At 39.7% G+C, this 12,363-nt stretch overlaps 1 protein-coding gene across 1 annotated transcript in view; it reads left to right on the plus strand.

Annotated features, from left to right (window-relative positions):
- Positions 1-720: 720 nt before the first annotated feature.
- Positions 721-12,363, plus strand: part of STK32A (serine/threonine kinase 32A) — an 86,668-nt gene continuing 75,025 nt past the window's right edge. The window contains exon 1 of the mRNA XM_007103572.4: positions 721-854. Within this exon, the coding sequence (XP_007103634.1) occupies positions 736-854 (119 nt within the window). The 5' untranslated portion in view covers positions 721-735. The remainder of the gene's footprint in view (positions 855-12,363) is intronic.

Here is a 12,363-nt window from a genome sequence, read left to right on the forward strand (position 1 = left end):
CAAGTGAGAGGCCCGCGCACCGAAAAAAAAAAAAAAAAAAAAAAACAGAAAAAAAAACCTACCATAAAAATCATACACATTCAGTCCAATTCTTTGTAAGAATCTTTCAGATTCATATCCTGATTACTATTGTGTCTTGTGGAAACATACTTTAACAGAATATCTCATATTTCATAGTGAACTTGCATTTTAGAATCATCTGCTGTCGACTTTATCAGGCATTATATGAACCTCTAAAAGAATTTCAAAAATATGCACATCATGCTTAGTGTTTTTCCCCATGCTTCAAGTCCTTTTTGGTTGTATCACCTATGGCTGTCAACAGAAATTCTTGCACAATATTGTTCATCTTGACAGTTTAGTCATGCCTATTTTGGTCACTAAAAAGCAGAATAAGGCTGTTGTTAGTTATTGGAAGATTCCTGACATTGAGGCAGCTATTTTCCCCAAAATGCTGTCTTAAATATCCCCAAAAGCAAAAACAGGCAAACTTGTTTGAGAAGGCAGAGATTTAGAAATTGACTTGGTACAGGGGAAGAAAATGAAATTTTTTACTCTGAAATCAGAGCTAAGTGGCAACTTCAACATCAGAGAATTTGCAAGTGATGGGGCCTCCATGCTGTGATCGACGGTCTTGTTCTGTCTCATTCCCGCGATCCATCATCTCCCTAATCACTTTCTCACTCTGGTTGGCGCCATTAGGTCTGCATCGTACAGAAGAATGATACCAAGAAGATGTATGCGATGAAGTACATGAACAAACAAAAGTGTGTGGAGCGCAATGAAGTGAGGAATGTCTTCAAGGAGCTCCAGATCATGCAGGGGCTGGAGCATCCTTTCCTGGTTAATTTGTGGTAAGTGATTTTCTTGGACCTCTGAATGGGACACTCCTACTTTCACCTCCAAATCCCGTTACATAAACACATCCTGATTTCTACGTGTGCATTGGCAAAACTCACATTGGGATCTTCCTCGGGACTTTCGTTCGCCTCGGTTTCTTTGACTTTATAAAGAAACAAAAATGTTATATTATCATCAGTAAACACTGCTCAGTTCAGTTGCCATATTTCCCCTTGTCCTTGAGGTCAGTATTTTTTTTTAAAAGCATTGTCATTCAATAGGCTGGCAAGGAATGAGTTCAGATGTCTTCTCACTCATTAGGTCTTTTTCCCCCTTGCTCGTGGGGCAGGGACTTGGAGTGCAAAGTATCGCATCACTGGCAGAGATGAGGTTGACTGTTAGGACTTGTACAAAACACTTTCTCCTTAAAGTGATTGGCAATCAACCTTTTTTCCTTGCAGCATACTTCTCAAGCAGCCACATATATACCTGTGAGTTGGAAAAGGATGGGTGCTGCCTTTCTCACCAAACAGACTTTTAACACAACCGGTGCTAATTTATGTCGGTAGCTAGACATTAAATGACTAATCTGCTCTCAAAGCCATTATCATAATCCAAGCCTTAGAAGACTGCAGAGACGCTTGCATTACCTATTACTTCCTGCTCTCTTCTTACCCATGGAGGTCTTTATGTGGCTGGCTCATTTTGCTCTACATTTTAATGCATCCATTATGTTAAGAGCCAGTTCTTAAAGCTAATTCAGTATGACTGTTATTTAAATATGTATACCAAGCAGTTCTTACTTACTAGCAAAGGGAAAAATAAAAAAGAGATCTCTATTCAGAGAATACTAATGGAACAATCATCAAAATGTCACTGTGTGTTTAGGGAGATTCTCTAGAGGAATCAGTGCATAAAACCTGTCTCCCTCCATCTTTAATACAGTTCACTTAATACACAATTTGCTTGAAGACTCTATGCCACAGTTGAAAAGAAGATGGTTCTGTGTGACTTGGAAATAGGTCTGTTAGAGTTTATGCACTCTTCAGACATGGGGAAGCTCATTTTGGCCCAGCCTTGGTGTATTTAATCAGTATTTTACAATGGCCTATTCACAATGCTGCCATGTAAAGAGTTAAATGGATGCAGCTCTTTCTTCCCCATCCTTAGCAATCATCAAATTGCCCTTTTTTCCCTCTCTTCACGATGATGATCCTCCCTTTGTTCAAACTCACATTGTCCTCCTTCAAAAGTTCAACCAACTAATTTTCTTCTTTTAAGACCAGGAACCCTTTGTAAGGGCACATTTAGCATTTTGCCCTCTCATGCTTGTCTGTCATCCCTGAGAAGGCCACGTTGATTTCATTCTATTCCCTTTTTTTTTTTTTTTTTTTTTTAAATAACATGAGTGTTGTAAGACTTTAAGCTGGCCAAAGAGTATAGATTTTGCTACTTGCTCACTTGGTTTCATTCCAGACATCATTCTCTTGTCTGTGCATGCTGACTAGGCAATAACAGGACATATATCCTATTCTACCCTTCTTCTCACTTCTGACACTGAATCTTACAGTGGAATCCTGGGCACCATTAACACTGATAGAAGAGAGAGAAGAGACAGCTCCACCCCCATGATTCTAGAACCACATTCAGAACTGGAAACTGATAAGGGACATTCCTAAAGGTACAGCAGAAACCGCTTTGTCTTTCAAACCTTGAGATAAAAGTCTTCAGACTTCAGCATCTTTATTCCTTCTAATAAATGCTTTCTGCCTTACTCAGTACAGCATAGTAAATATAAGTGATCTTTCCACAACTGTTAAGCACCTTGCAGTGCTTCAGGAGGTGTGGCTGTGAGTAATTTACTTTATCATTTTTAAGTCCCATTGTTATAAGATACGCTTAATGTGTGTAATTTGGGTTATTTCTATGAGTGAAGTATGATCAAGTGCTCTGCCCGGTGCCCAGCACATAGTAAGCATCTTACAAATGGTAGCTCTTAATTTCCTTGCTCAATTAAGGCATAGCATCTCAAATGCCCATCACTGGTGGCCAGTGTGGAACCCCAAAAGACAAATCCGAAGGGTGCTTGGTCCCAAGGCATCCTGGCAAGTTGTGTGTGGTGAAGGAAGTGGGAAAGAGTCTTCAACTCATTCCCTGTAAGAGCTTATGTTTGTTTTGTCTTCCACCTGCATTCTGCAAATCAAAGAAAAGATTCCCTGTGTATTATGTACAATTTAATCAAGATTTTTCTATCCTGGGTTTAACTAGACTGAACTTTATATCCCCAAAACTTCAGGAGCCGATTTTCTTAAAAAGCATTTTATGATTAACAAAATAATAGCAATATTTTTTAGAACTCTTCTGTACCCATTCATGTACTCTATTTTGCTGATATGTTGTGTAGGCCTGCCAATATTGCTTTTAATAATAATCTTCTCATGGATGCTCAAAATGTCCTCTGGGGATGTGTTCAGAAAATTCTGGTTGTCAGGATGAAGGAAAACACAAATTGTTTCTCTTTCAAGCAGGTTTTACACTAATGTTAAGAAGTTGGTTTATGGGGGCTTCCCTGGTGGCGCAGCGGTTGCGCGTCCGCCTGCCGATGCAGGGGAACCGGGTTCGTGCCCCGGTCTGGGAGGATCCCACATGCTGCGGAGCGGCTGGGCCCGTGAGCCATGGCCGCTGAGCCTGCACGTCCGGAGCCTGTGCTCCGCAATGGCAGAGGCCACAGCAGAGGGAGGCCCGCATACCACAAAAAAAAAAAAAAAAAAAAAAAAGAAGTTGGGTTATGAATATATTGGTATAAACACATACACATATGATCTTTGAAAACTTTTCTGCTCATTGCAAGTTGAAAAACAGAAAATCACATAGAGAAATGAAAATTCTCCAATAATCCTATCACCTTGAAACCACTCCTAACAGTGTGTACTTTCCAGTAAAATGTCTGCATCTGATTGTGCACGAGTCCCATTCATTCTTTCATTCATGTATATATTTCCGGAGCATCACAATTTATAATCAGGGCTGTCAGATAAAATACAGGATGCATAATTAGATTTGAATTTCAGATAAATAACCAATAACTTTTAGTATATGTCCCAAGTATCACACAGGACATATTTTAACTAAAAATTACTCATTATGTGAATTTCTAATTTGTGGGCATCTTGTATTTTTATTTGCTCAACCTAGGGACCCTAATTGTAACAGAGACCCGTATTGTGGGGATGCAGTAGCAGACAGAGGCCCTGATGTGTCCCACATCACCATAACCGTGAGAGGCTTTCATTTGTCAAATAGCGCATGAATATATCAACTATGATAAGTGCATGAAGGAACTAAGTAGAAAGAGGGGTGTGGGAGGTATGTGTTTTGAGGGTTTTCAGGGAAGGAAGGTCACTAGTCTGGGAGCATCAGTGTTAAGGGTGGAAGAACCTTCTGAATTAAAATTCAGCCTCTCCAGCCTCCACAGACCTGGCCCAACTCAGAACACAGTTATCAGATAAAGGCCATGTTATAAAGTGAAGGCTGCCTGACAGGGCTGGCATCCAAGAAAAGCAAATACAATCTTCCTGCGAGCCCCTCCCTGAGGGCCTCTAACAAAGCCCTGGCAACCCACAGCCTGCAAAACAATCGCCCCAGTCCTGACCAGCACAGCCGATCCCCAGGTGGCTTTTGTTCATTGAGATTAAGCCTGCAGTTGCGCACAGCCACTCAGGGCTCCGAGCTCTCCTCACCCGTGTCTCCCGTTCCTCCCGTCCTGTGAACCCCAAGGGTCCTCGTGTGATTTCAGGAAATGAGGAGCTGCGATTGTCTGTGTTAAGTGAAAAGGACCATTGGTACTGGGAGTGCGAAAAGGGAGCCCCGTGAGATAGCTCAACACAGTCATATAAATGAGTTCCCTGGAAGCAAACTCTATCATCTGTGACTCAGAGTCCCAGCACCTCTTCAGGGAATCAGAGACCTTTGAGAACTCAGGGGAGCCTTCAGAGTCCCAGCATCAACCATAATAGCTTCTATTACTTTGGGTTTTACATATATGTTCTCATGTATTCATCCCAACAACCTACATGCATAGAGATTATTCTTCCCATTTTACACCTGAAGAAACTGAGGCTCAGAGAGGTTACACCATTTGCCCAGAGTCACACAGCCAGGACTCAAACCCAGGAATCCTGATTTCAAAGACCCTGCTCTTCCTGCTATACTCTACCCTCCCCCACAGATGTCTTGTGAGACTCTTACAAAATACATACAGAAATGCAATTTATTTTGTTGATCTTTCTCTACACCCCACCAGAATACAAACGCCATGACGCAGATATGTTAGTATCTTTTGTTTACTGCCTTACTCTCCAGCTCCTGCAATAGTGCCCAGCTCACAGAAAGGGCTCAATAAATATATGTTGAATGAATGAATGAACAAACGAAGTGAATTAGCAGTGGGACTAGTCTTCTGGCTCCTGGTTTTTTGCTCTTTGCCCATCATACCTCTGCCACCTCTTGCACACTCACAAACAGCCCCATATAATCATGCCCATTCCAGATTCTTGGTAGGCCCTGAGGTCAGAGGGACCCGAGTTTGAATCCCTGTTTCGCCACGTGCTAACTGGTAAATGAAGCAAGTTACATTATGTGTTTTTCTTGGTTTCCTCATCTATAATTGGGAATAACAGCAATATCCATAGCAGAAGATACTGATACAAATAAGAACATGTATATAAAGCATCTCAAACACAGTAGATACTTAATAAATGATGGCTTTAAACAAACAACTCTGAGGCCCCTCCCAGAAATGACATGACCCCCTGCCCCCATAGCCAGAGATGATTCTAAAGATTCTTAGGTGGACAAATGCACCTGAACTTGAGCTGGCTTGGGCATTAGAAAGTCTTTTGTTCTAAAATTGTAACTCAAACAATTTCTTTGAATCTAAAATAAATGTCTTGATATAAAATAAGGAAATACAGAGTGTTCTAATGAAAATAATAAATACCCATATATCGTCACTCAAAATAACTGTTGTAATAGTTTCCTATTGCTGCTTTAACAAATTACCACACACACAAAACAACAACAACGAATTACCACAAACTTAGTGGTTTAAAACAACAGGAATTGAAGTAGCTGAGGTTAAAGCTATTTTCATAATATAATGAAAACATTATTTTCCTTTTGCCCTGCATGGTTATTTGCACTGAAACTTCACAGACAAAACTAATCAGAACAATGATTACCTATGGAATGTAGAGATTAACTAGAAGGTTGCATGTGGAAAACTTAGGGAGTAATTGAAAGATTCCATTATCTTTATGGTGGCGTTGCTCATAGGAGAGTATATATTTGTAAAACTTCATTACATTTTATACTTAATATCTGAGCATTTCACAATAATTTTCCCTCATTAAAAGAATATGGGGGGCTTCCCTGGTGGCGCAGTGGTTGCGCGTCCGCCTGCTGATGCAGGGAAACCGGGTTCGCGCCCCGGTCTGGGAGGATCCCACGTGCCGCGGAGCGGCTGGGCCCGTGAGCCATGGCCGCTGGGCCTGCGCGTCCGGAGCCTGTGCTCCGCAACGGGAGAGGCCGCAGCAGAGGGAGGCCCGCATACCACACACAAAAAAAAAATATGGAAAATTTTTTCTAAACACAGATGTATTATATTACAATTCTGGAGGTCAGAAGTGCAAAATCAGTCTTCCTGAGCCAAAACCAAGCTATCAGCAGGGCTGTGTTACTTCTGAAGGTTCTAGGGGGAGGACTTCTTTCCTTACCTTTCCCAGCTTCTCCGGGCTGCCTGCATGCCTTGGTTCACGGCTCCTCTTCCCATCTTCAAACCTCTCTCTCTGACTTTCTTCCCTCCTCTTCCATCTATTTAAGGACTCCTGTGATTGCATTGGGCCCACCTGGTGATGATGATTCTTCACCAAGCTCTAGCCACTCTCCACTGGGCCCTCTTCTCAGCTAGGCCTCAACCCTACCCAATAAAAACTTGAACAAAACATTAACATCCTTTTTAACAGCTCAAGGCCTCATCCTAGGATGACCCTAGCCCACTTATAGTGCTTGCCTGAGAAAACTCAAGGCTGGAGAAAAATTTACTGTTTGTTCCACCAACACCTGAAGATAGGGCCCCTGTCTCCCAGCCACTGCAGAAGGGGAGGAGCCCAACTTCCATACACGGCCTCAATTAACAAACCAGGTGGGATTCACATGGACCAACCCTACCTTTCCAGTTTTTGTACGTTTTCACTTTCCTGGCTCTTCTGAGCCCCCGCTCACCACCCTCTCTATTCCCTATTCAACAAATCAAAGTTGAGTTCAGTTCACAACTGGACTCTTTCTATTGCAGTAGGATATTACGGACTAAACTCTCTCCTTACTACTTTAACCAGTGTCAGCTTTGTCAACTTAGGAAGAGATGTGATTAAATTAAGGATCTTGAGAAGGGAAGATTATCCTGAATTATCCAGTGTTGTCATAGGAAGAAGTTGTCCCTGATGAACTTGGATAGTTGGGGAAAAAGGAAGCAGTCCCTGAAGAAGAACTTGGCAGAGAACAGTGTTATCGTGTGGCCAATACATAGTACTTGTTCCATATAGTTGTTGACTGACTGACTGTTGGGCTAATGGTCAAGAAACTGGATCTTTATAATGCAGACTTATCCATTTATTCCTCAATATTACAAAGGATTTCTTAGAAATTCATTGGAAGAATATGTGGTAGCTTACATAGTATCAGAAGTAAAGCTTGAAGAAGTAGGTCTCAGGAGGCTGAGGGACAAAGGCAGTTCTGGGACTCCAGGTAGCAGGAAGTAATGGACAGGCCCTTAAGGCTATCTCAGCTGGGATGAATCAGCTCCAGCCAATTTTCTAACCTTGCATCACGGACTCAACGTTCAAAGTCCTGGGAGGGAACCCAACTGGCCTTGCTCAGAAACATGCCTACCCCTTGGCTAGAAGAAAGAGTGAAACAAATAATGACTCCTAGATCGTTGGCCGGAGAAACTTGGTGAATAATTGTGTCATTCACTGAAGAGGAGCAGATTCATTGTCAAAATCAAGAACTCTCTTTAACTAACAAGAACTCTCTGTTAATTTTGAGCTGCATCTTAGTCATCCATATAAAGCTGTTGAATAGGCATTGAGTCTGGTGCTCAGCAGAGAAATCCAGAGTCAAAGGAGAAGTCCCACAGAACACGAATATGGGAATCATTGGCTTATAGGTGCTATTTAAATCAGAGACTGGAAGGAAGCACCTTTGGAGAGAGATTACATAAAAGAAAAGGGCTGAGGACTCAAGACCTAGAGCATTTAATACAGTAGTTCTGACAGAGGAGGAAGACTCAGGGAACTAGACAAAGGAGGTACTCCCAGGAACCTAGCCAACAAGCTAGGGGTAAATCAGGAGAGAATCCTAGAATCAAGAAGGGAAAGTGTTTCAGAAAAGAAGGCATGTAAACCATTTCAAGTGCTGCAGAGAAGTCAAGAATAAGGAGACAACTGCCCACTGACTTGGGAAGGGATAGATGTGGTGACCTTGATATGAGCCAACTCCAAATGGCTGGACAAAAGGTGGAAGGGAGTGGCTTGATCAGAGCATGGGACTGAGTAATTTTCTTTTTGGAGGGTGGAGTGCAAAGTGGTTTTGTTGTGTTTTGAGATTAATCCATGTTGTCACAAGTAGCAATAGTGTATTGTCATTTCTCTATCATAGTCCACTGTATGAATACCCCATGACTTATTTATACATCTTACTATTTTTTTATTATGCAACACAATTTTTAATTGACGTATAGGTGATGTACAGTGTTGTGTTATATATATATATCCTTTTTCAGATTCTTTTCCCTTATAGGTTATTACAAAATATTGAGTAATAGTTCCCTGTGCTCTACAGTAGGTCCTTGTTGGTTATCTATTTTATATATAGTAGTGTGTGTATATACATCTTATTATTGATGGATGTTTGGGTCGTTTCCAGTTTGAAACTTTTACAAACAGTCCTGCTGTTAACATTCTTCTTTGTATCTTTTGGTAAACAAAAGTACACACATTTGGGGGCAATAAACCTAGGAATTAAATCACTGGAACCTAAGATTTATGTAGGTTTACCTGGCAAACAGTTTTCCAAAGAAGTTGTACCAATTTATATTCACATCAGCAAGATGTGAGAATTCAAGTTTCTCTAAAACCTCACCAACACTTGGTATTGTCAGTTTCTTTACGTATAGGTGTTCCAGTAAATGTGTAATTGTATCTCATTTGGTTTCAGATTGAGTTTCCCTGGTGACTTAGAGTTTGGGAACATTTTTATATGCTTATTGGCCATTGGGAATCCTCTTTTGAGAAGTGCTTGAGTTTTTGGTCCATCTTTTTATGGTTTGCCTCTTTTTCTCATTGATCCATAGAAGTTCTTTATATATTCTGTAAACAAGTCTTTTTGAGGATGTAAATTATTTGCCCAATCTGTGACTTACCTTTTCACTCTATAATGATGTTTTTTAAAATAATCATTAAAGCTTGAATTTAAATGTGGTATAATTTATCAACCTTTTCCTTTATGGGTAGTGCTTTCTGTGTCATGTTTAGGTAATCTTTGCCCATACTAATGTGAAAATATCTATCCTGTTTCCTAGAAGCTTTGTTGTTTTAGCTTTTACATTTAGATCTATATTCCAGGACCAAGATTCACTTTCTTTCCCCATATGGCTATCTAATTAACCCAACACCATTTATTGGAGCTTTTATGCTTTCCTTCCTGCATCACAGTAACACATTTGTTATTAGTCATCATATACGTGTGGGTTTCCAGACTTTGTTCTATTGATCTACTTGTGTACCTTGACACATTTATCACACTACCCAAAGTACTACAGCTTCAGACTGGTAAAAGAATTCAGTAACATAATGCTCCTTCTTGATTATCTTGATTATAGTTGGACCTTTTCAATTCCATATAAATTTCATAATCAGCTTGTCAATTTGTATTTTAAAGCTGCTGGTATTTATATTGGGTTACATTGAATTTATAGACTAGTTCAGGGAGAATTAAAATATTTGAAAACTATTAAACCTTCCAATTTATCAAATACACACACACACACACACACACACACACACACACACACATAAGGTATCCCTTAATTTCTGTCTCTAGTTTCAGTTTTTAGTGTAGAGTTCTAGCATATTTGTCTTTAGATTTATTTCTAGGTATTTAATGTTTTTTAAATTATTATAAATAGTAATTGTTTATCAAAATTTAATTTTCTAGTAGTTTGTTGCTTGTTTACCAAAATACAATTGATTTTCAATATTGATTTTATGTCCAATGACCTTGTTAAATTCTCTTATTCTTTCTACCAGTAAGCCTGTAGATTCTTTTGGATCTTCAGTATTTACAATCATATCATTAACTAACAGTGACAGTATTAGTTCTTCCTTTCCAATCTTCTTACCTTTTACTTTCGTGCCCATTGTATTCGCATTGAGAACAATGTCGAATATAGAGGACATCCTTATGTTTGTCCTGATTTCATGGGGAAGGTTTTAGGGATTTCAAGATTTCATATGTTTGCTGTAAGCTCTTCGTAGATATCCATTATCACAATAAGAAAGTTTGCTTCCAGTCCTAGTTTGCTAGAAGTTTTAATCATGAATGGGTATTAAATTTTGTCAAATGTGTTTTTGTTTTATCAAGATCATTTCTATTATGTGGTGAAGTAAATTAATTGATCTGCAAATCTTAAAATAACCTTGACCCTAAAATAAACCCTAGTTGGTCATGTTCTATTATCCTTTTGTATATATCACTAGACACTATAACATATTTTTAAGTATTTATTTTTATATATTATTTTTATTTATCAACATTTTATTATGTATAATATATATATATTTTTCAAATGTGCATAAACAAGTTTGAATGCAGAGTATGAGCCAATCAAGAGGAAGGACCTGGTAACATAGGATAGAAAAGGGAAGATAGCCAGAGCAAGCTGCTGAAGGTGGAGAGATGGATGTGATTCAGGGCACAGGTAAGTGTGCTGGCCTGAGGGAGAAGCCAGGGCACTTCTTTCACTGTACTAAGACAGAAGGCAGAGTATGTAACTGTATCTATTCCTGAAGTGGTGGATTTGCTGGGCAGCTGAAGTAGTTCTCATGCCATTGCCTCTGTGACACATGAGTTACCAACTGAGGAATGGGCCCAGTATAGGAAATTTTGAGGAGAAAAGCTAAGTGACTGAAAGTGTAAAATTAACAGAGAATTAGGACTTTCTTACTATCTATTTGAGACTTGTGGTTAAAAATTTAAGTGAATCCAATCAGCACTGTTTGTGTTTTTTCTCCTCACAGTGCACTTAATGGATATTAGTTTGTTTTCTGTTGCTGTTTTAAAGCATATAGGTGGGTTTAATCAGGACTGGAATTTAGCTGGGAGAGGTATCCTCACTGTGATAGAATTTGATGAATTGAAAAATATATTTGAGGAAGTAGACTCAAGAAGTAGACTCCTGGGGGAAACTTAAGGAAATCATACATTCGTGAAGTCTAAGACAGTTAATATTTTTGAGGTGTTTTGCTAAAATATTACATGCATAATCTCATACATTCTTCAAATACTAGTTCCTATAAAATAGGAGTAGTATTTGTCCCCTTATAAATATGAGTAAGCTGAAGATGAGAGGTTTGATTCCTTGCCAAACTATGAAACCAGAAAGTCATGGCACATCTAGATTCTAAATCCTACCCCTCAAATTCTTTAAAACACTCAGTGTTAACTTATATTTTATTTTACTGTTGCTTATACGTGTATCATTACTTCCAAAACTCTGAAACTGAGCTTTAAAAAATTATACACCACTTCAAAATCAATTTTAAAATATTTCAAGAGCCTTTTAATGTGATGAGTTACGATGTTTTAGAGAAACAAAATCACCACTTGCAACTTAATATATTTCATTTTGAGATTAAAAAAAAAAACACATTATGCCTACTCCTGCTTCCCTGGTAGAGTTCCAAGAGCTGGATATCAGAACTAGAGTTGCATGGAAAGCCTCATGAAATGGGAGCAGAGACAGGAAAGATCAAACCATTTCTGAAGATGCAACTGATCTAGTTGGACTATAAACACTAGTCAGGTAATCGCAAGTGGGACGCATTAAAAATGAGAGACTAGGAGAAGGGCATGGAGGGCAAAGTAAGAATCTCTGTATTTGGTAGCAGCCCTGGGAAGTCCTCTCCCTGCCCTGGAATTCTGAGACAGGGGCAGCTAGGTCAGTAAGGAAATAAATTGCTTTTCTGGCTAGAGAGGCAGAGGGGTAGATGATACCATGAGCCAGATGAACTTGCCCTCTCTCCACTTCATCCACTCTGGAGAAATGATCAATCAAAAATGTATGACCCTGGGCTTCCCTGGTGGCGCAGTGGTTGAGAGTCTGCCTGCCGATGCAGGGGACACAGGTTCGTGCCCCGGACCGGGAAGATCCCACATGCCATGGAGCGGCTAGGCCCGTGAGCCATG

Source organism: Physeter macrocephalus, chromosome 8 (genome assembly GCF_002837175.3).
Source record: "Physeter macrocephalus isolate SW-GA chromosome 8, ASM283717v5, whole genome shotgun sequence".
Taxonomy (NCBI): domain Eukaryota; kingdom Metazoa; phylum Chordata; class Mammalia; order Artiodactyla; family Physeteridae; genus Physeter; species Physeter macrocephalus.